Here is a 24,171-nt window from a genome sequence, read left to right as displayed (position 1 = left end):
CCCTGGAGGGGGACCACCAGGATCAAATAGTGACAGATGCATCACCCACCAACACTGCAGCCACTCGGGGTCCATATGGACTCTACCTGTGTAGAATGAGCCAAGTAGACTAAAACTCAGCAGCTATTCCATGAGCTGATAGGCAGGTGTTTCAGTATAACAGGTTAGTCCTAGATTGTGACGACAAACAGCTTGATGTTATACTGGTGGACAATTCCATGGTGCAGTTGATAGAAGAGTAGGAGATATGGCAAGAACTCTCTTCCCAGGGCCCCACTTCATGCACTGAATTTTGCAGTTGGGGGAGATACAACAAAATATGTTTTTTTTGTTTGTTTGTTTGTTTTGTTTTGTTTTAAAGATTTATTTTTATTGGGAAGGCAGATGTACAGAGAGGAGAGACAGAGAGGAAGATCTTCTGTCCGATGATTCACTCCCCAAGTGAGCACAACGGCCGATGCTATGCCGATCCAAAGCCAGGAGCCTCTTCCGGGTCTCCCACGCGGGTGCAGGGTCCCAAAGCTTTGGGCCGTCCTCGACTGCTTTCCCAGGCCACAGGCAGGGAGCTGGAAGGGAATAGGGGCCGCCGGGATTAGAACCAGCGCCCATATGGGATCCTGGGCGTGCAAGTGAAGACCTTAACCACTGCGCCACCGTGCCGGGCCCAAGGATGTAACAATATAACGATTCGGGGCCTGGTGCAATGGCCTAGTGGCTAAAGTCCTCACTGTGAACGTATCGGGATCCCATATGGGCACTGGTTCTAATCCCAGTAGCCCCATTTCCCATCCAGCTCCCTGTCTGGGAAAGCAGTCGAGGATGGCCCAAAGCCTTGGGATCCTGTACCCACATGGGAGATTTGGAAGAGGCTCGTGGCTCCTGGCTTCAGGTTGGCTCAGCTCCAGTCACTGGGCCACTTCCTTTTTGTCTCTCCTCTCTGTATATCTGCCTTTCCAATAAAAATAAATCTTTTTTTGAAAGAATAGTATGAAGATTATTTTCTTGGCCCTTTTTCTATGGATATCATATACAATTATTTCAGTCACACACACACTTGGCTTTAAAACATCGACTTTTGGTCCTTGCATTGTGGCATAGTGGGTAAAGCTGCTACCTCTGATGCTGGCATTCCAAATGGATACCACTTTGAGTCCTGGCAGCTCCACTTGTGATCCAGCTCCCTGCTAGTGCTCTTAGAAAAGCAGTAGAAGATGGTCCTAGTGCTTGGGCTCCTGCACCTATGTGGAAGACCTCAAAGAGAAGTTTCTGGCTCCTACTTTTGGCCTGGCCCAGCTTCAGCCATTGTGGCCCATTAAGGGAAGTGAACCAATCGATGGAAGACTTCTCTCTTGCTACCATTCTATCTGTAATGCTACCTTTCAAAAAAATTAGGTAAATTTTTTTTTAAGATTTATTTTTATTATTTTTTTATTGGAAAGGCGGATATACAGAGAGGAGAGACAGAGAAGAAGATCTTCCGTCCGATGATTCACTCCCCAAGTGAGCGCAACGGGTCGATACTATGCTGATCCGAAGCCAGGAGCCTCTTCAGGGTCTCCCACACGGGTGCAGGGTCCCAAAGCTTTGGGCAGTCCTCGACTGCCTTCCCAGGCCACAGGCAGGGAGCTGGAAGGGAAGTGGGGCTGCCAGGATTAGAACCAGCGCCCATATGGGATCCCGGGCGTGCAAGGCGAGGACCTTAACCACTGCGCCATCATGCCGGGCCCGGTAAATCTTTTTTTGCCTCCATATTCAAGATTCATAATTTAACCTTTTATTTTGCTTTACTTTGTTCTCAGCATTTTCTTGAACATGCTTATCATTCAAAAATTAAAATAAAAAAGGATGGATACATGACTGAGACCATGGTCCAGGGTGCTAAACCACTTCCAACAACATCAGCATGTGTTGGCTAATGTGCCTGGGAAGGCAGTGCAGAATGGCTCAAGGGCTTGCGTTCCTGCCATCCACATGGGGAACTCCCATGGTATCCAGGCTTCTGGCACGGCCCATCATTGTGGCAGTTTGAGGAGTGAACCAACAGATGAAAGATATCTTTCTCTGTCTCTCCCTTCCTCTGTAGATCTACTTTCTGATAAACAAATCTTTTTTTTTAAAGAGGGAGTTCCACAAAACATTTGTGGGGCTGGTGTGGTGGTATATCAAGCTAATCCTCTGCCTGCAGCACTGGCATCCCACATGGCCCGACTGCTCCACTTCAAACTTCCTGCTTATGGCCTGGGAAAGCAGTGGATGGTGACCCAAGTCCTTAGCCCATGCACCCACATGGAAGACCCAAATGAAGCTCCTGACTCCTGGCTTTGGATCAGCTCAGCTCAATCCATTATGGCCATTTGGTGAGTGAACCAGGGATTGGAAGATCTCTCTCACTCACTGCCTCCCCTTCTCTAAATCTGCCTTTCAAATAAAAAAATCAACACATCTTTTAAAATATATATATTCTTCAGGACCAGTGCAATAGCCTAGTGGCTAAAATCTTACCTTGCATCCATCAGGATCCCACATGGGCACCGTTCGTGACCCACCTGCTCCACTTCCCATGCAGCTCCCTGCTTGTGGACTGGGAAGGTAATGGAGGATGGTTCTAAGCCTTGGGACTCTTCACCTGCATGGGAGAGCTAAGGGAAGTTCCTGGCTCCTGGCTTTGAATTGGCTCAGCTCCAGCCATTGCGGCCACTTGGAGAGTGAATCTACAAGCAGAACATTTTCCTCTTTGTCTGTCATTCTCTCTTTATATCTGCCTTCCCAATAAAAACACATACATCTTGAAAAAAATATTATTTCTACAATAGAATTGGCCAAGGAAATTTCACAAGAGCTACTGAAGCCAGGCCAGTGCCTGCAGGTGGAGCATCGGAACCTGTCTTGGTGCTAGGTGGAGTTTGGCAGTTCCTCATTGATCAGTATCCTGTCCCAGCCAGTATTACTAGTGCTTGTGTGTGAACAGCATAGGGGAGAGAAGCCACTTCAGCAGCCAGACTTATCATAGGCGAGGGGGCTTAGGTTCTATCCCTGGATTGCACTGGTGGGATGGGCTGTGGGCTCCCTGGTGATCTAGCACTGTGGTATTGGTGGCCTAAGCACTAAGGGACTAAGCATCTGGGCCTCTTCCTCAAACCCAAGAAAGAGGCATGTAGAAATGAACTGTCTCTTTTGGGGCACACTCCCAGTACATTCTGAACAACACAACAACTGCAGATTTGTGACAGATCCTGACATGAGAATATTTTTGGTGAAAACGCACTAGCAACTGATCTGTTAGGGCACCATCTAGTGTTGAAATAGTCAAAGTGTCCAGTCTCAGGAAAATTAAACTGCTTAGAATTTCTGGAAGGAGGGCACAATGCCGTGGCCTAGCGGCTAAAGTCCTGGCCTTGAACACACCGTGATCCCATATGGGCAGCAGTTCTAATCCTAACAGCTCCACTTCCCATCCAGCTCCCTGCTTGTGGCCCAGGAAAGCAGTCAAGGAGGGCCCAAATCCTTGGGATCCTGCACCTGTGTGGGAGACCTGGAGGAAGTTCCTGGCTCCTGACTCCGGATCAGCACAGCACTGGCCATTGGTCTCATGTGGGGAGTGAATCATCAGACGGAAGATCTTCTGTCTGTCTGTCTTTCTCTCGTATATCTGACTTTGTAATGAAATAAATCTTAAAAAAAAAAAAAAAAGAATTTCTAGAAGGAAAGACATCAATGAAGCCAGACAACTATAACCCTTAATGTGAAGATGATGTCGTGTGTCAATAAGCATGAAGAACTTCCAGGGAGGCCCCCACCGAGGCTTCCGTGGTTGGCAGTGGAGTGGGCCTGGGGACCCATACATGTGCTTGGGTTCTAAGCTGGCAGAAGAGTAGAGTTCCAGACCGCCAAGCTGGCATAACATGCCGGTCGACTGCGTCTGGGGACCCGTGCATGCACTTGGGTCCCACGTAGGCAGAAAAGCCTCCAGGCCAGCATACCCTCCCGCCTGAATACCGGGCTGGAGAACGCGTGTGCTCCCGGATTGCTGAGGAGGGAGTATGGGGTACGTGGGACAGGAGACTGCTGAGGGAGTATGTTAGAGGTGAGGAATGACTTTGGGGGACTTACACTGACCAGCCCACTGCAATTGCAGGTAAGCGAGGGGGCTGAAACTGAGCGGTTTCAAGGAGGGAAACTGGAGGAGCTTTCAGGGTTAGAGCAATACACCCACCCAAATGAAAGACCTGAGCTGGGTTAGTTAGCACTGATCACAGCCGACCACTGCTCAATGGCACACATGAAAGATAGGGCTGGTGGTTTACATAGCAGGGCTGGACCACAGTATCTGCCACCGAGTGTCAGAGCAGGGGTATGGTGCATGTTAGACTGGGTCATGACACTAATTAGCATGTAAGAGAAACATGTCTGGGGGTAGTTTCTATATTCTTCTTTTCTTGTGTTTTTTTTTATTATTATTATTATTGGAAAGGCAGATTTATAGAGAGAAGAAGAGGCAGAGAGAAAAATCTTACATCCACTGGTTTATTTCCCAAGTGGCCACAAGGCCAGAGCTGAGCCAATCTGAAGCCAGAACCCAGGAGCTTCTTCCAGGTCTCCCACGCGGGTGCAGGATCCTAAAGCTTTGGGCCATCGTCTGCTGCTTTCCCAGGCTACAAGCAGGGAGCTGGCTGGGGAGTGGAGCATCTAGGACTGAAACTGGTGTCCATATGTAATCCCAGTGCAGGCAAGGTGAGGATTTAGCCACTGAGCCATAGCACCAGACCCTGGGGGCAATTTCTATGGGGGGTGTGAGGGCTCACCCCTGCAATACCCAACAGTTGGTCCAAGAGCTGGGGGTGGTGACATGCCAAACTAGGTATGATCATGGAATTCCCATGTGGGAACTCATGTTGGGACAGGTTTGGCTGGTCTAGGCTGTAGCACCCATAGGCACACCCAATTTTGGGTGTGGAGCTAGCTAGGCTGCAACATCCACCATCACTGGGTGGGATGAGGGAGGGGAGTATGAGGGAGGAGGCAGACTATACCAGGTAAGTACCTAGCACCCATTAACACATATGAGATCCAAATCTAAGGAGTGGGCCTGGTGGGGAATATGGGGGAACTGCCCTGGTGGACTGTAGCTCCCAGTGGTTAGCGTGAGAGTCAGGGCTGGGTTTTGGTCTGGCTGGACAAGGCTGCTCCACTTGTTGGCCAGGTGGGACTGGGCTGTGGCATCCAATAGTAAAAGCTAGAATGGCTTTGGGCCAGTCAGGCAATGTCAATCTGCCTGTCAATGAAGGCCAGGACAGAAGGTAGGATGAGTCAGCTGCGCCAAGCACCTACCAGTGCGTATGAGATCTGCAACTGGGAGGTGGCCTGACAGAGGCTGGTGGCAGTAAATGTGGATGCCTCTCACTAGGCTCAAGTTCCCACTGGTGTGTATGAGGGCTGACTGTGTGGTGTGAAGGATTGGACTGGACTGCAGCATTTACCGGGTATGAGATGGGGCTAGGGGCAGAAGTGACCAGGCGACTGCAGCTATTAATGTATATGTAAGCTGACGTGAGTGAATGACTGAGCCGGACCCCACACTAGCTGGCATGTACGTGAGTTAGGCCTGAGATCATTTCAGGCAAGATTTCTTTGGGGGCCCTGCCCCAATTGGCCCCCTGGACTCAGAACTCCAACTATGGGGAAAATCACAAGATCTACGGTCTGATTGTAGAGTGCATGTGTCGGAACTGGGTCTCCATGGTTGCTCAAGTTTATGCAGTGGGCAGCATGTTCAGATACTCAGGAGGAACATGACAGATCAATGAGGCCTACAAGAGGACATCTAATACCACGGACAGCTCTCCTGGCTAAGCTTTGACATCAGGTAAGTGGGTGAGTTGAGACTTGAAGGTGGCCTATGTCAGCCAACGGACTTTGGAGGGATTTCCTAAATCTTGGAACAACACAATCAATACCATCTCAGAACTACTGTAACCGCTTGATCAGCACCCTTGGAACATGCTCCACATGAGGGGCTGTCACCCGTGCCCATGAACTGTTACAGTCAGGCTGCTGGAGTCGCCCTTTCCCCTTCTCCCTCACCTCTCCTAGACATGGAGGGAAAAAATGAGAAGCAATTGTTTCATCTACTTTTCCTTAGTCCTTGACCCTTCACATCCTAATCAGTGATCCACATCGGTCTGTCCTTCTTAACTATGTAAGCATCATCAAAAATAAAATAATTTATTAAACAAATAAAGCAAACTTAATCATCTCATCTACTGAACAAGAACAACTGCAAGAAACCAACCATCTAGGAATTTAGATTCTTAAATGCTAAGATGAAGATTTTAAGATAGTTATTTCCTTTTATTTACCTTTTAAAAACTTATTTTATCTTTATTGGAAAGTCAGATATACAGAGAGGAGAGACAGAAAGATCTGCCATCCACTGGTTCACTCCCCAAGAGGTTACAATGCTTGGAGCTGAACTGATTCGTAGCCAGGAACCAGGAGTCTCTTCCGGGTCTCCCACACAGGTGCACAGTCCCAAAGCTTTGGGCCATCCTCCACTGCTTTCCCAGGCCACAGGGAGCTGGCTGGGAAGCTGGACTACCAGGATTAGAACCAGTGCCCAAATGGGATCCTGGCGCGTGCAAGGTGAGAACTTCAGCTACCAGGCTACTGCACCGGGCCCATCCGTTTTTCTTTTAAATATTTATTTTTATTTGATAGGCAGAGATACACAGACACACACACACACACAGACCAACTAACCGACTGAAGAGACAGAATATCTTCCATCCACTGTTTCACTCCACAAATGGCTTCAATGGCTGAAGACAGGTTGGTCTGAAGCTGGGAACCAAGAGCTTCTTCCTGTTTGATGTGGATGCAGATGCTCAAGTCCTTGCGCGATCTTCCATTTCTTTCCCAGGTCATTTGTGGAAAGCTGGATCATAAGTGGGGCAGTCAGGTCAGGTATTGGGAGCCTATATTTGATGCCAGCATTGCAGGTAAATTTTTTTTAAGACTTATTTTTTCTAAAAGATTTATTTATTTTTTATTGGAAAGGCAGATGTACAGAGAGGAGGAAAGATAGAGAGGAAGATCTTCTGTCCAATGATTCACTCCCCAAGTGAGCACAACGGCCAGTGCTGCGCTGATCCAGAGCCAGGAGCCAGGAACTTCTTTCCGGGTCTCCCACACATGTGCAGGGTCCCAAAGCTTTGGGCCATCCTCGACTGCTTTCCCAGGCCACAAGCAGGGAGCTGGCTGGGAAGTGGAGCTGTTAGAATTAGAACTGCTGTGTGTTTAAAGCAAGGCCCTTAGCCTCTAGGTCACTGTGCCAGGCCTGAAAGTGAATAAATCTTTAGAGGAAAAAAGAAAATTCTTATTTGAGAGACAGCACTTTTAGGTGGAGAATTACTCCAGTGAGCCATTGCACAGTGAGCCTGCCAGGTTTTTGTAGGGAGATGGGTCTAGGGTGCCTTGGGGAACATGTGGCGTGGTAGCCACAGGTGCCTTGGGTCTCTGCTTCCCAAGTTCAGCGGTAGGGCTTCTGAGCTACCCTGGTTGTGGTACAGGTAGCGCCAGGTGTGGCTTCTAATCACCACTCTGACGGCCCACATCGCAAGCCCAGCTCTGCCTGACAGCATTACATAGGGTGGAGCTCATGGGTGCTCAGCCTCCACCTGGTGTGGAAGAACAGCTCATCCTGCTGCTGGGTGTCACAGGTCCTGAAACGCCATGGAGCCTGTGCTGCGGGTGGGGCTGCTGCATGAAACCCTACTGGGGCAATGCTTAGTGGGACTGTCCAGCCAGGGCACAGAAATTGCATCGTCTGAACACAAAGGTGCCTCTAAAAACTTCATGGAACATGGAATGAAAAGCTAAGTGGATTTTGGCACATGAAAATCAAAGTTCATGCATACGAAGGATCTTCACAAGCTATGAAAAATACAAAAAAAGGTATACCTTGCCTAAAACTTATTTTGCCAAAACACAGATTTTTAAAAAAAGATTTCTGATTGGAAAGGCAGATTTACAGAAAATAGGAGCGGAAACGATCTTCCATCCACTGTTTCACTCCCCAAATGCCCTACCAACGCCAGGGCTGTGCCAGCAGCCCAGGTTTCTCCACAGATGGCAAGGACCCAGGCACTGGACCACCAGCCGCCGCCTTCCAGGTGCGTAGTAGCTCCAAACGACCACCCCTCCACAGCTTTTCGCGCATGATGTCTTTTCCGCCCTACGTTGCAAGTTCGTTTCCCAAACCTCCATACACCTTTCCTCTGGGGAGATACTGGCCTGCAACGCCGGAGTCTCGCGAGGGCGAGAACGGCAGCAGGAAGCCCGGTGCCCTCCGCCCACGTGCGCACTGTCCTGGCCTGCGCCGCAGCGCTCGCCCAGGAGGGCGGGGTCGCGATCACGTCCCGGAAGTGACGCGGGGACGGCCCGTGCGTGCGGCGGCTGCGTCGGGCTGCAGGAGAAGATGGCGGTCTCCACAGGTCGGTTCCCGGGCTGGGCTGCCTGCCTTCCTTCCCTGAACTGCCTCTACCCGTCTGCTCGCTGTCGGCAGCCGCTGGCTCGCCGCTGGGGGAGAAGCCGCAATGCGCTTACTGGGGGGGGGTCATGCGCTCGCGCGGCAGAGCGGAGCCGCGGACCGGCACCCGGGGCCCGGGGCTGCCGTCGGGGGCGGCGGGTCGTGCTCGCGCGTCGGCCGCGCGGCTGGGGGCGGGGTGGTCCCGACGCGGGCTCTCGAGCGGGGTCGGCGGGGTCGGCGGGGTCCCCCGGGGTCCCCGGGTCTGCGCTGCGGGAGAATCCGGAGGCCCCGCCGGGCTGGCGGGGGGTCCCGGAGAGCCGCCCTGGGTCGAGTGGGGGGCTCTGTGCGCCCCGGACCTTGCTTGACCCGGGCGACGGAAGGGAGGAGGGACGGTCGCTCTTTTAGGAAGGGGAGAGACGGGCTTTCTTCCCTGACTCAGCGCATGTTGTGTTTTCCATTTAAGTGATGGGGGAGGAAAAAAAAAAAAGCATAACTGCAGTACAAACAAAATAAAAAAACGCAGGGGCAGATGAAAGCTAATTGGAGAACAAGTGGTTTCTTAGATGAGCTATTCGGCCCCTAGTCCTGAATGCAGTGTTTGGCTTCCCGCAAGCTCAGGCTTTGGAATTAACTATTCATGGTTGAGGTTTTAGGCATCTGATCTTGTGATAAAAACGTTGAACTTCTGCTGGTTTTTTTTTTTTTTTCTTTGAAAGCTTTAATAGTCCTATATAGGTTTCCTGAAACCAAATTATAGGAAAACATTGCATAATAAGATTTCGAACCTCTGTTTACTAAAATGGTAAAGTTTCGAATGGAAGTTGTGGTGGGTACTTTGAATACCTCAGGATATATTCTGCATACCTTTTAATGAACACTTATGTCCTTTACTGTCTAAGTCTCAGCGTTATCGTAGATAAGGTCATTAGGTGCTGAGAAGTTTAGCAGTTGTAGCTTTAGTGAAATGTTTCAATGTAGGTAGGATTAGAGCTCCTGGTAAAACAAGGACTTTTGTTTAAGTTACTATACTTGCTATTCGAGATCTATGTGCTTGTGGTTGTGGTCTTTTTTAAAGCTCTTTGAATCTAAATTTAGTAGCAAAGTGATTGGCTCTGATTGACAGTTTTGGTATTCCTTCAGGATTGCATTGTTTATTTAAACTTAATTTTTTCCCTTTGACATGTGAGCTGATTCTGACAGTATTTTGAAAAGGTCAAAGGTTAGAGGATATTAATGGCAAGTACTTTTTCGAAAATCACTTGTGCTTGTTTTGGGGGATTAAGTATAAATTGTGAAGTTATTGGTGGGTTATTAGTATTATGTATTGGCTATTGGAAGTCTGTTGGTACAGTTTCATCGCTCTCTTTTAGGCTTATGAAATTTTGAAACCTTAATATTGCCAAGAGGAGAATATATTGTAGGCGGTTAATCAGGTTTTCTTTTTTTTTTTTTTAATTAAATAATTGATCTGTTTTTATTGGAAAGGCAGATACACAGAGAGAAAGATCTTCTGTCCACTGCATCTTGGGGTCTACCTAAGTGGATGCAGTGGCCACAGCTACGCCTATCCAAACCCAGGAGCCAGGAGCTAGGAGCTTCTACTGGGTCTCCCAAATGGGTGCAGGGTTCAAGTTCAAGGCCTTGCACTGTCCTCTACTGCTTTCCCAGGCCATAAGCAGGGAGTTGGAAGGGAAGTGGAGCAGCCACAACCTGAACTGGTGCCCGTATGTGATCCTGGCGCTTGCAAAGTGAGGATTTAGCCATTGTGCCAGGCTAACCTAGATTTTAAAATGACCAGGTACTTGGCGTGGTCATCTTCCCATTACTGTTTCTCCATGTTCTGGGCTCTGGATGGTTGGTTATATTGTCTAGTTGGGAGGGAGCTGACGCCAATCTCTCCATTGTTTTCTCACTGAGAAAGTTTTGAATTGCACTGTTAGCTGTACTTTTGTATTTGTTTTTAAGTGGCATAGGAGAACAGCACCTGTGTTTTGGGAATTGCATGACATAGCGTTTTTTTTTTTTTTCCTTAAAGAGTTATTTGTTTTTATTACAAAGTCAGATATATAGAGAGGAAGATCTTCCATCTGCTGATTCACTCCCCAAGTGAGCGCAACAGTCAATGCTATGCCGATCCGAAGCCATGAGCCAGGAACTTCTTCCAAGTCTCCCACACAGGTGCAGGATCCCAAAGCATTGGGCCATCCTCAACTGCCTTCCCAGACCACAAGCAGGGAGCTGGATGGGAAGTGGAGCTGCCGGAATTAGAACTGCTGCCCATATGGGATCCCGGTGTGTTCAAGGCGAGGACTTTAGCCACTAGGCCATGGTGCCAGGCCCGACATAGCGTTTTAAACTTGAAATTAGATCAAATATTTAAAGATTTGGAGATATGTTGTTTTTCATTGATGCCAAAAGAATTTAGTGTCAGTAATTGTTAATAGGTCAAAAAGAAAGAAAAAATAGGTCAAAAAAAAAAGTTGACATATCTTTTCACCTTTATAAAAGCAATATGTTTCAATATGCTTTTATCGATTTTTAAAAAGATAATTTGTTTTTATTGCAAAGTCAGATACAGAGAAGGAAGATCTTCCATTCATTGATTCACTTCCCAAGTAGCTGCAATGACTGGAGCTGAACTGATCTGAAGACGGGAGCCAGGGGCTTCTTCTAGGTTTCCCATACAAGTGCAGGATCCCAAGGCTTTGGGCCGTCCTTGACTGCTTTCCAAGGTCACAAGCAGTGTGTTGAATGGGAACTGGAGCAGTGGGACTAGAACTGGCACCCATATGGGATCCCGGCACATGCTAGGAGCTACCGCACTTGGGCCGATTTTTTTTTTTTAAGTAACAGTGTTGGGTAAAAAAAAATTTGCACTGTAAAGTAAACCAGTTGTCTTGTAACAGCTGTTGATTTATACAAAAAAGGTATGAAGATGACGCGTTGTTTGTAAGTGCCTCACGTTCTGTTTCTTCTTAATTGAAAGTTATAGGGTGAGGGGGAGAGGGAGATAGATGGATGAGTCAGTAGATCTTCCATTCTTTGGTTCACTCGCCAGGTGACCACAATGGCCAGAGCTGGGCAAACTTGAACACAGGAGCTTCATCTAAGTCTCCCACATGGATGGCAGAAGCAGGAAGCTAGATCAGAAGTGGAGCAACTGGAATGTGAACCTGCACCCATGTGGTGTGCTGCCATTGCAGTTGGCAGCTTTAATTGCTGTGCCGCAATGCTGGTCCCTCAGTTTCTCTTTTTAATTTATATTGATATGGTACATTTATATTATTATAGTTAATGAAGCATTGTTGACATTTATTAAATCCATGTGATATTCATATTTCTTTAAAACTTTTTGTTTATTTGGAAGGTAGAATCCTAGAGGGAGAGAGGAAGGGAAAGAGAGATGCGAATTGATCTGCCACCCTTACTCATTGCTTGCCCAGCCAGGGTTAGGCCGGGCTGAAGTCGGGAGTGAGGAACTCTGGGTCTTTCATATGGGTGGAAGGAAATACTTGGGCCATTATCTGTTGTGCTTCCTGGAGTTTTGGCAGGAAATTGGCATGCGAAGCAGTGTAGCCAGGACTTCAGTCAGGCCTTCCTATCTGGCTTAGGGGCATGACAGCAGGTCATTAAATGTGCTTACAACAGTTCTGCTCAACATGAAAGGTCTGAAAGTTTGCTACTTGGATTATAGTGGTGTAACAGTAGTGCTTCGCTCCCTTTGAATGTAGGTGCTTAGAGACTGCTTGTTGACATTTTCTCCATCTTCAGCTGAAGATAGTAAGGAGCAGTAATAGGAGAGAATTGCATGTGCAAATCATAACATAGGACTTGAGTACTAAACAATAGAACTGCTGAAGTGTAATCTAATGTATTTACCTCTTCTGACCTTGGTAACTGGCCTGGCAGTTTTTTCAGGTTGGTTAGCAACCTGGTTGCTCTTGATACATGTGTGCCTTTGATACTGTGGTTAAATAATACAGCTTCCTGTGTTGGCAGTCCTGCATTGCACAGTGGTTTGAGGAGGTAAAAATGGGCAGGCAAACTAAAATTCTTTGATCTTAGTAAGTGGAAAAATAGTGATTACTTGAGAAATTTGAAAATATGAAAGTGATAAAAACTTTCTATTGGTTATAAAGGAATCGCAAAATGAAGGCAAAATGACACTAATTTAAATATTAAAGACTGATAAGTGTTTATATGTAAAAACATATCAAGAGTAGCATGCACATGCTTGCCATTTCCTTGTATAATTTGTGATATAGAGCAAGCAACTTTCGATTCTTTTTTTTAAAGATTTTATTCATTTGGAAGATAGTTGCAGCAGAGAAAGAGGTTTCCTGTTCACTGATTGACTGTGGCTTCAGGAACTGCCTCTGGGTCTCCCACATGTGTGGCAGGTGCCTGGCTATGCAGACCATTTTCCATTACATTCCTAGGAGCATTAGCAGGGTGCTAGAGTGGAATAGGAGCAGCTAGGACTAGACTTGGCACTCTGTGTGATACTGGCACAGCAGGCTGTGGCTTGACCTCAATGTGCTCCATGCCAGCCCTAGCAGACGGCTTTCCTAAGCCTTGGTCAAGTGTCACAGTCCTGAGTTAGAGTCTGAGAATGTGTTTACCCTTGGTGCTTTCGTGCTGACCTCAGAAAGGTCCTGGAGTGGGACCTACCCCCTCTGTCACAAGCAGTGCCTCATTCCAATAACTAAGCTCCCCTTCAGGAGTGTTTCTGGCTGTGCCCTGTTTTCAGGCAGTGGTGCCAATTCTCCCTTGTCTGCTAGCCCATGACTCTGTCTTTGATTAAAATTTTGCTTCCAGAGTAACAGTTTTTGTTTCCTTGGTGCACTTTTATCTTTGTTGGCAAGCTTCCTTTTTTGAGTATTTATTCTTGTGAAATATTGATTACTGGCAGACCAGGAGGCAGCGTAATTACTCTGTGTGTGTGTGCCCTGATAACAGATGTACAGTGGTCTGTCATTGGCAGTCTTTGAAAAAGTTGACGTGATGACTGATCATGGTACACATCTGTTACTTACCTAGTGATTTGTGGATTAAAGGGCCAACAGCAAGAATTTGTGCTTTGTGTGATTACTCGTAGTTAATGTACTCTGGTAATGAAAATACTGTTGTAGGGGCACTGGTGTGTCTTAAATAAGTCTTAGAGGTTGGACTTCATACATGTGGGAGGCATGCATTGCAAAAATGGCCTGATTGAAAGATCCATTTGTTAATTACTTCTGGAGCTGTTTAACATAAAACTTCAAAGATGTATATATAACATATACAAACTAGAATAAACAAAATTCAGGTGTTTAAAAAAAATCAACTCCTTTTGAACCTTTCAAAGAGGTGAGTTAACATGAGGTTTTGAGCTATATGAGGGATATTCAGAAAGTTATGAGTGGTGAATATTATCAAACAATGTGCAAAGGCAAACTCACCTTTTAATTCTAGTCTGAATTTTTTTGAGTAATCACATATGGAAGATGGAACTTCAGGACTCGGAATGATTTGTTTACAAAATCTTAGCTGATTTGCAAGAGCAGGTGTTATTTTCATTTTAAATTGAAACTCTGAAATTTTAACTACAGAAATAGAGAAATCCTTATGGCCTCAGCTCTGTTGACGTTGTAGTTGTAACAGGAAGCAGGTGATGGAGGATGTAGACTAGGGTTGGGGAGTGTCCGGCCTGTGTAAGACCTGCGGAATCATTGGGTTGGCTTCTTGGCTTCTGCCAAGGTGCCTGCAGACAAGACTTGAAATTCAATGAATCTGTAGCAGACTAAGTCTGGTTTTAATTAAAAAAATTTTTTTGTCTTTGTAAATTTGAAAGGCAGACTTAGACAAAGAAGCAGAGGGAGGAAGGATGGAGGGAGGGAGAGCGATGATATCCTAGAGAGAGGGAAGTGATATTTTTCATTTATGGTTCTCTCCCCAAAAGGCTGCAGTGACTGCAACTAAGCTGATCCAAAGCTAGGAGGCAGGAGTTTCTTCTAGGTCTTTTACATGGGTGCAAAGGCCCCAGAACTTAGGTAATTCTCTATTGCTTTCCCAGGCCACAAGCAGTGAGCTGGCTCACAAGTGGAATAGCTGGGGCTTGAACTGGTACCCATATGGATTGCTAGAGCCACTTGTGGAAGCTTAGCCACCTATGCCGTGGTGCTGACCCAAGCAGGCCAAGTTTTGAGTTGATACTTTTGTATGTATGTCCTGGGAATAATATTGTAAATATCCAGAAGGCCCTTGGAAGAGGAAAGGTTCCTTACTTCTGATCTAGATTCTAAGCCAAGTTCACTTTATGAAAAGTGGAAATCTAGGTATGCAATGATTTCCACAAGGTGAATTAGCTAGATACTGAGTCCACAGCTAACTTCTTCATTCCAAGGTCTTTGGACAGCTTCTCCCAGTCACACTGTATTTGGTGTATGCCTGGGTTGCCTTTGTTTTGGGAAATCATCTGATGTCATTTTATAAATACCATTATGGATCAATATGAGACATATGAAAGAAGCATAAACGTACTGTAGATAATTAAAACCCTTGAGCCAGCATGGTTGGTCCTAACAGGCTGATCCTTTACCTGTAGTGCTCTCATTCCCTATGGGTGCTGGTTCTAGTCCTGACAGTTTCACTTCCTTGCTTATGACCTGGGAATGCAGGAGGATGGCACAAGTCTTTGAGTTTCTGCATCCATGTGGTGAGACTGGAAAAAGCTTCTGGCTTCAGATCAGCTAATTAAAACTTTTTTTTTTTTTAAATAAAAAGAGTTGTTTTATTTTGGGCCTGGCGTGGTGGCCTAGTGGCTAAAGTCCTTGCCTTTAACATGCCAGGAACACATATGTGAGCTGGTTCTAATCCTCACAGCCCCACTTCCCATCTAGCTCCCTGCTTGTGGCCTGAGAAAGCATTCGAGGACAGCCTGAAGTCTTGGGACCCTGAACCCATGTGGGAGACCTGGAGAAAGTTCTTGGCTTCTTGCTCTGTGCCTGCAGAGCCAGTAACGTGGACTGGACGGGGGCCAGTAATGGTGGTAGCCTCTGCAAAGTCTGCTTTTATTGCTCCTTCGCTGCTCCTTGTATACTCTTCCCTCCGCATCTTCATGTAGCAGGATGTTGGATACAGATGAGTCCAATTAGTCTAGGTGTTTTCAGCCACCAGCCCAGTTCCTGTTTCCTCCAGGCTAAGGAACACGAATCAACTCCTTAGCCCACAACAGCTCTTGCCCTTTGGATGGGCCACTGCAGTCACTTGGGGAGTGAATCAGGGGATGGAGAATCTTCCTCTCTCTGTATATCTGACTTTCAAGAAAACTAAATCTTTTTTTTTAAAGATTTATTTATTTTTATTGCAAAGCCAGATATACAGAGACGAGGAGAGACAGAGAGGGAGATCTTCGTCCCATGATTCACTCCCAGGCCACAAGTAGGGAACTGGATGGGAAGTAGAGCTGCTGGATTAGAACCGGCACCCGTATGGGATCCCGGCACATTCAAGGCGAAGACTTTGGCCACTAGGCCATGCCGCCGGGCCCAAGAAAACTAAATCTTTAAAAGGAAAAGATTTGTTTTATTTTTATTGAAAAGTCAGATGTATAGAGAGGAAAGACAGAGAGGAAGATCTGCCATCTGCTGATTCGCTCCCCACAGGGTTGTAATGACTGGATCCATGCTGATCTGAAGCCAGGAGCTAGGAGCCTGGAGCCTCTTGCAGGTCTGCCACGCAGGTGCAGGGTCCCAAGGCTTTGGGCTGTCCTTTACTGCTTTCCCAGGCCACAGGCAGGGAGCTGGATGGGAAGTGTAAACATCTGGGACTGGCTGCATGCAAGATGATCACTTAGCCATTGAGCCCTTGTGCTGGGCCCAACACAGATTGTTTTAAATTTAACTTATTTTATTTTATTTGAAGGAAATTTTTGAGAGGGAAAAGGAGAGAGAAGAAAGGTCTTTCATCCACTGGTTCATTCTCCAAATGGCCCCAGTGGACAGAGCTGAGCTGTTGTGGAGCCGGGAGCCAGAGCTGCTTCTGGGCATTGACAGATCTTTGTGAGAGCCAATTGGCTGTTGCAGGGAAATACGCACGAAGTAATTGTTCCCTGAATGGTTTCTAAATATCTGATATTCTTCCTGAGTTATTTTAGAGAGAGAAGGAAGAGAAAGGAAGTTATCAGGAGTGCTGTGAGCTGTTGATAGTTCATGTGTGTGTGAGAGAAGTAGGAGCCGTACCTGAGGGGCTGTCTTGTATATTTCCGTATTGTATCCATTGATCCTGAAGTGGCCCTTCAGAAAATGCAGTAGTGTTCTATTAAATTTTTCTTTCTATTCTTATTGCCTACTTCTTCAAATAGAATGCCTCTGAAGATGACATGTATGTATATCAAATGAGAAGTACCTGCTTTCAAGAGTTTGGGAACCTGGAAAACTACGTAATCCAGTTTTGTTATTCTCTTGCAGTAGTTATTAAAATCCTATGGAAAAGAGCCAGTCTCCTGGCCCTTGACCTTTGAGTAATGCTTTGCAAGAAAACAGGATCTTCTAGTAGACACTTTTAAGTAATTGTTGAATTTGCTTTTGTGGCAGCAAAAGAGTTAAAAGAACCTTGCTCAGAGACTGCCTAAGGACTGTACAAGCTTTGTAAAGCCAGCTGCAAACAGAAGGTGCCTGGAGGGCGGATCAGACAGGAGGAGGGAGAGATTTGAGATCGATCTTTCATCTGTTGATTAATTCCCCAAATGGCTGCTGCAGCCAGAGCTGAGCTGCTCTGAATCTGGGAGCCAGGAGCTTTGCCAGGTCTCCCCTGTGGGTGCAGAGTCCCAAGGCTGTGGACATCCTCTGCTGCTTTCCTAGGACAGTAACAGGGACTTGGATTGAAAGTGGGGCAACAGCAACATGAACCAGCACACAGTAAATATATACTTAATCGTTTATTTGAAAGGCAGTGTGTTGGGCACTGGGAAGATATTGAAAGATGTTCTCTTTTCTTCTACTCCCCAAATGACTGCAATAGTTGGGACTGGTGGACCAGGCTGACCCAGGAGCTCAGAACTCCATTGTGGTATCTCACACAGGTGGCAGAAACTGAGATGTCTGAGCTGTAATGCACTGTGTCCTGGGTCCATTAGCAGGGAGCTGGGTGACAATTGGAGTAGCCAGGACTCCAGCTGGCACTCTTGCAGGTGTCCCAAATAGTGGCTTCACTTGGTGTAGCTCATCACTTTCATCATTCCAAAAAGTCCTGTGCTGTGTAGTTCTTTCTCACTGTGCTGTCTCATCCTGTGTACTCCCTGAGCTGCTCCACTGCCTCTAGCAACCAACCAATCTAGTGTCCTTCTTGGTGGAGTTGCCTGTTCTGTCTGTGGTTTCAAGTAAGTGGAAGTGGGTAGTATGTGGTCTCTCCTGTCTGCCTTCTTGCACTTTGTAGAGCAGATATGGTAGCGTATGTGTCAGCAAATGTGGCTAAAGAATGTTCCATGGTAAGGATTTGTCGCATTTGGTTCATCTGCTCATTTGCTGATGGACATATGGTTGTTTCTACCTTCTGAGGATTTGCTGTATGTTTCTATGATGATGTATATTTTCTTTGTCTTAAACAGATGCTTGGATGTGGAGTTGCTGGGTTGTACAGTAACTATTGAGCTGAGAAGAAACGATAGATGATTTTCTTTTTTTTCCCTTTATTTATTTATTTATTTTAAAAGATTTATTTATTTTATTACAAAGTCAGATATACAGAGAGGAAGAGAAACAGAGAGGAAGATCTTCTGTCCGATGATTCACTCCCCAAGTGAGCGCAACGAATGGTGCTGCGCTGATCCGAAGCTGGGATCCAGGAACTTCTTCCGGGTATTCCACACGGGTGCAGGGTCCCAAAGCATTGGGCCGTCCTCGACTGCTTTCCCGGGCCACAAGCAGGGAGCTGGGAGCTGGATGGGAAGTGGAGCTGCCGGGATTAGAACTGGTGCCCATATGGGATCCCGGTGTGTTCAAGTCGAGGACTTTACCCCCTAGGCCATGCCGCCGGGCCCTGATAGAAGATTTTCTAGAGGAAAACTATCTTACATTTTTACCAGAAGAATGAGTGTGCTGAATTTTCCCTGTCATTTTTTAACTTTTGCAACTTGATTTTTTTGATTGCATTCCTCCTTAGGGAATGTGACATTTGCTGTGATATACTTTCACATTTCCATATAATGAATATATTTTATGTTTACTGTACTTGTATGATTTAGAGAAATGTTTATTATTAAGCAGAGTGTGTGGTACAGTCGACAGGAGACTGCTTGAAATGCCTGTATCCTGTGTTGCAGTGTCTGGGTTCCAGTGCTACCTCTGTTCTGATCCAACTTCCTGCTAATGTGTGCTCCATGCTTTTTGGGCGTCTTGGGTCCCTCGACTGCTACTCGCATGGAATTTGAGCTTCTGGCTTTGATCTGGATTGTGGACATGTAGAGAGTGAATTATAGAATGCAAAGTGTCTGTGTCTTTTTCTGCCTTTTAAATGAAAAGAAGTAGCTAGAGAAATACTAATTTGGCTCTCTTGTTCATTTTTTACAAATATTTTATTTATTTTTATTACAAAGTCAGATATACAGAGAGGAGGAGAGACAAAGAGGAAAATCTTCCATCTGATGATTACTCTCCAAGTGGCTGCAACAGCTGGAGCTGAGCCAACCTGAAGCCAGGAGCCAGGAACTTCTTCTGGTCTCCCATGTGGGTGCAGGTTCCCAAGGCTTTGGGCCATCCTTGACTGCTTTCCCGGGCCCACAAGCAGGGAGCTGGATGGGAAGTGAGGCTGCTGGGATTAGAACATCTTTTGCCCTTTTTTGTTTTTTTGCCTGCTTGTTTTTTAGGAGGAGGAAAGAGTTGGCAACAACGCCGCTCCCGCTTGGTCATAGGCTTTGGCAAAATGGCGATCCTTTGCCCATTTTTAATTGGCCTTTTATTGTACGAGTTCTTTGTATAGTCTAAATGCAGTTTCCTTATGTAAGAATATGCCAGGAAATTAACTGAAAAATGGAATTGAAAGGTAAATTTACTTAGGTGCAAATATTTGGCAGTATTTTCTGCCATTCTGCGTGGTCTTCACTTTTTTATTTTAAATGCATTTATTTATTTTTCTTTTGAAAGACAAAGCTGAGGGGAAGGAGGTATCTTCCATCTGCTGTTTCACTTTCTAAATGTGTATAATGGCCAGATGTAAGCCAGGAGCCCAAAGTTTCCTCCGGATTCCCCATGTGGGGTAGGCGACCCAAGGACTTGTACCATCCTCAGCTGCTTTCCTGAGTACATTAACAGGGAGCTGGATTAAAAGTGGAGCAACAGGCCCGGCGCCGTGGCGCAGTGGTTAAGGTCCTCACCTTGAACACCCGGGATCCCATATGGGCGCCAGTTCTATCCCGGCAGCCCCACTTCCCTTCCAGCTCCCTGCCTGTGGCCCAGGAAAGCAGTCGAGGACGGCCCAAAGCTTTGGGACCCTGCACCCGTGTGGGAGACCCGGAAGAGGCTCCTGGCTTCGGATCGGCATAGCATCGGCCATTGCGCTCACTTGGGGAGTGAATCATCGGACAGAAGATCTTCCTCTCTGTCTCTCCTCTCTGTATATCTGCCTTTCCAATAAAAAAAAGTAATAAAAATAAATCTTTAAAAAAAAAAGTGGAGCAACTAGAACTCCAGTTGTCACGTATGTGGGGTGCTGCAGGTGGCGGCTTCATTTGCTGCACCACAGTGCTGACCTCTGTTGTCTTCACTTTAAAACAAAACAAAATCAACAAGAAGAAAAATAGAAATTTATAATGCCATGAAGTTAAATAACATGCTTTGGGTATGATATCTCCATTACACAGTTATTGTACATTCCCTTAAATGAAAAGGCACAAAACAAAATCAACAACAGAAAAAAAAGTAACAATGTTGTGAAGTTAAATAACATACTACTGAATGACTAATGTGTTGCTGAAGAAATGAAAAAGAAAATTAAGAATCTTGGAAAATGATGCTGCTGTACGAATTTTTTTTTTTTTTTTTTTTTTTGCAAAGTCAGATATACAGAGAGGAAGATCCTCCATCTGATGATTCACTCCCCAAGTGGCCAAAACAGTCTGAGCTGAACTGATCCAAAGCCAGGAACCAGGGGCTTCTTCTGGGTCTCCCACATGGGTGCTGGGTCCTAGGGCTTTGGGCCATCCTCAACTGCTTTCCCAGGCCACAAGCAGGGAGCTGGATGGGAAGTGGGGCTGCTGGAATTAGAACTGGTGCTCATATGAGATCCCAGGGCGTTCAAGGCGAGGACTTTAGCCTGCTACTTGTGCCAGGCCTGATCCTCCTCCTCCAAAAATTTATTAGGAAGAGATCTTCTGTCTGTCAATCATTTCCCAAACATCTGAGACTGGCTAATTGGGGTCTCTCCCAGGGCCCCCATGTACTTGAGCCTTCGCCTGCTGGGTCTTGAGGTGTGCATCAGCAAGAAGCTGGAGTCAGAGCTGAGCTGGTCTTGAACCTGGGCACTCTGTTGGGGCGTGTGGGTGTTCCAGGCAGTGTTTAACTGCTGTGTTGAGTGAACATCTGCCCCTAATCTTTGTTGATGTTGTGTGAGTTCTCTTTGGCCAGGATTAGTGTATATGACTACCACGTGAGGGGCAGAATTCTGAGTGTCACCTTGGCAGGTGCATGACTTAACCTCACATTTGATAAGTTATATATAATCAGATTGCAAGCATTCTGAAATTAGTTTGTTCTTTGGAACTGCTGCTGTTATGCCATGAATTATTTTTGGTGTAGTGACTAGAATGTTACTGAAAAACATAAATAATGCGTGCTGGTGTCACCCGGGATGTAAATGATCAGTTGTGTGTGGTTTACTAAACAGTACTGATATGAGTGGTTATTTCCTCAGAGGAAATACGTAATTACTGTGAAGTTTTTAATTTTCCAAGCGTTTATCTCATAAATGGTAATTTGGGGGGGGATATGTACTCATTTTGTTTAATACAGTTTCTGACTGTGGTTGTTAACTGAGGCTTCCAGGACTCCCAGTGCAACAGTGCCACTGCTGTAGTGGTCTTTGTCAGAAGACCTCACATCCTTTAGGGGGTGTCATCCCTAATTTTACTTAGAGTTTAAAATCATAGAGGATCCAAAGTGTATTGTAGTTCACCTAAATTCCCCCTACTCTCTAGTTTATTTATCAATTTATTTATTTTTCTGTATTAAAAAGTTTCCCCCTAGTTTAGTGTAAGGGAAGTTTCCCTTGATAGTTGTGTAGTAAGCATTGTTAACTGTTTTACTGGAGAATTTTCAGTAGCTGCCGTTTTCCCTGGGCCATTTTGAGTTACTTGCAATGTATCTAGGCAAAATCTGTGTGCTAGCAGCTATTTACCTGCAGGGTTGTCTGCGTTGGAGTGTCAGGTCTTAAGGAAAGGCTTGTCTTTGTTTTGTGTCCAGTTTCGGTAATATTTGCTGTAGGTTGTTTTGTAAATGTTGATGGAAAGAATAAAAGTAAGCACCTGCCATAAATTCACCAAGTGTCAACTGAGTGCTTGCGGGAGCTTTTCCTGTGGTACCATTTCTGTTGATCTAAACTGAGGAAAAGAAATTGCTTCAATAATATCTAACTTTTCCCCTTTATGCATTGTAGTATTTTTCTGAGTGTTGCTTTGGTTTACTTTTCTGAAATGATGCTGGAAGAGTATTTAATACTCAAATCCAGTCACTAAGTAGAAATGCTTAAGGAGTGCCCAGTTCCCCTAGGCACGTTAGAATCTAGCAGGCTTCGGTGTATGCTCTCCGAAGGCTTTTTTACTGGTGGCTGGGGGCCTGGATGGTTGTGGTTGTAACCTGGAGAGTAATAGTAGCATAATGAAGTGCATCCTCTGCTTTTCTTTTTTCCTTAAAAGAATATTTATTTATGTGAGAAGCAGGGCTGCAGAAAACAGAGATCTCTATCGACAGTTTCTCTCCTTAAGTGGCCGCAGCAGCAAGGGTTAGGTCAGGCGAGTGTCAGGAACTTCAGCTGGGTTTCCCGTGTGGGTGACTGGGGCCCAGTCCTTGGCCATCTTGTACTGCTTTCATAGGCACATTAACAGGGAGCTGGAGCGGAAGTGGAGTAACTAGGAACTGTAACTGGCATTTTGACATGGAATGCCAGTGTTGGAAATGGCGGCTTAACTTGTTGAAACAGCTCCCTCTCTATACAAGGTGCTGTTTTCTCGCCTCGCCTTGGGTTTTCCCCTCTTTTGTTTGAATTAGGATAGAGTGATGTCTGTTAGTTGGACAGTGTTCCAGATGAGCTGAAGAATAGTTAAACAGGGAGGAAAAATTAGCCTTCACCTCTTACTGGGAAAAATAGCAAAGAAATTTTGGTCTTTAGTCTGCTAGCATATAATGATTCTTAACTCTTCTGATTGAGTAGTGATGGATACAGAAGTGATTTTAAACCTAAATGACGGGCCCAATGACATGGCCTAGCGGCCAAAGTCCTCACCTTGAGCACGCCAGGATCCCATATAGGCGCCGGTTCATATCCCAGCAGCTCCACTTCCCATCCAGCTTCCTGCTCGTGGCCTGGGAAAGCAGTCGAGGACGGCCCAAAGCTTTGGGACCATGCACCTGTGTGGGAGACCTGGAAGAAGTTCCTGGCTCCTGGCTTCGGATTGGCACAGCACCAGCCGTTGGTGCTCACTTGGGGAGTGAATCATCGGATGGAAGATCTTTCTCACTGCCTCTGTATATCTGACTTTCCAATAAAAATAAATAGATCTTTTAAAAAAAAAACCTAAATGACACAACGCTAACATTGTATTTGATGTTTGACTCAGGAAGCATTTCGATTATCATATAGAAATTTCTTTCCTAAGATTTATTATTTTCTTAAAAGTAGAGTTAGAGGGAGAGAGAAAGAAAGCAGTCTTCCATCTTTAGGTTCACTCCCCAAATGACTGCAGGCGTCAGATCTGGGCCACGCCAAATTCAGGAGCCGGAAGTTTCATCTAAGTCTCCCAACTGGGGCCAGGGACCCAACCCTGGACTGTCTTCCAGTGCTTTCCCAGAGCGTTGTCAGGAAGCTGGATCAGAAGGGAGACAGGTCAACCTGCACCAGTGTGAGTTGGTGGCACTGCAGATGGCAGCTGTCTGTAGGAGTCAGGCTTTGGACAGCTTAACTTTCCTGGAGGCCGTGAGAGGGCTTGGGTCAGCAGGGATCCACCGAGAGGGCAGAGGTGAGGCAGTAGGCAGTAGGATATTTAAAGCTATCCTGTTTTCCAATTGTTAGGCTCATTCCTCGTTTCCCAGAGGGGGTGATCATTACTATAAATTTTTTTTCCCTCCTGGTCCTTGTTTCCTGCCTGGCCTGGCTGACCCTCTGCTGAATTTTTTTTTAGTAAATTTTTGAAATTTATTATTTTTATTGGAAAGGCAGATATACAGAGAAGAGGCGAAAGAGAGAGAGACAGACAGACAGACAGACAGAGACAGAAAGATCTTTCATCTGCTGGTTCACTCCCCAAGTGGTCGTAATGGTCAGAGCTGAGCTGACCTGAAGCCAGGTGCCTGGAGCTTCTTCTAGGTCTCCTGCACTGGTGCACGATCCCAAAGGTTTGGGCCATGCTCTGCTGCTTTCCCAGGCCACAAGCAGGGAACTGGATGGGAAGCCAGGAT

The 24,171-nt window shown here is 46.1% G+C and overlaps 1 protein-coding gene across 3 annotated transcripts in view; it reads left to right on the top strand.

The window, feature by feature from the left end:
• UBE2V2 (ubiquitin conjugating enzyme E2 V2) overlaps window positions 1-24,171 on the top strand; it is a 56,271-nt gene that overhangs the window by 13,242 nt on the left and 18,858 nt on the right. The window contains exon 3 of one of the 3 annotated variants that reach the window (XM_040972589.1): window positions 8,443-8,489. In XM_040972589.1, coding sequence (XP_040828523.1) covers window positions 8,474-8,489 — 16 coding nt within the window. In that variant the 5' untranslated portion in view covers window positions 8,443-8,473. Of the gene's footprint in view, window positions 1-8,438; window positions 8,490-24,171 lie in introns of all 3 variants that reach the window. The other 2 variants (XM_040972588.1, XM_040972590.1) reach the window with 2 other exon arrangements.

The sequence above is a fragment of the Ochotona curzoniae genome, unplaced genomic scaffold, assembly GCF_017591425.1.
Source record: "Ochotona curzoniae isolate NIBS_2020 unplaced genomic scaffold, NIBS_Ocur_1.0 contig_2318, whole genome shotgun sequence".
In the NCBI taxonomy this organism is placed as follows: Eukaryota; Metazoa; Chordata; class Mammalia; order Lagomorpha; family Ochotonidae; genus Ochotona; species Ochotona curzoniae.
Note: the sequence above shows the minus strand (reverse complement) of the source record. Positions and strands in the feature narration are given on the sequence as shown.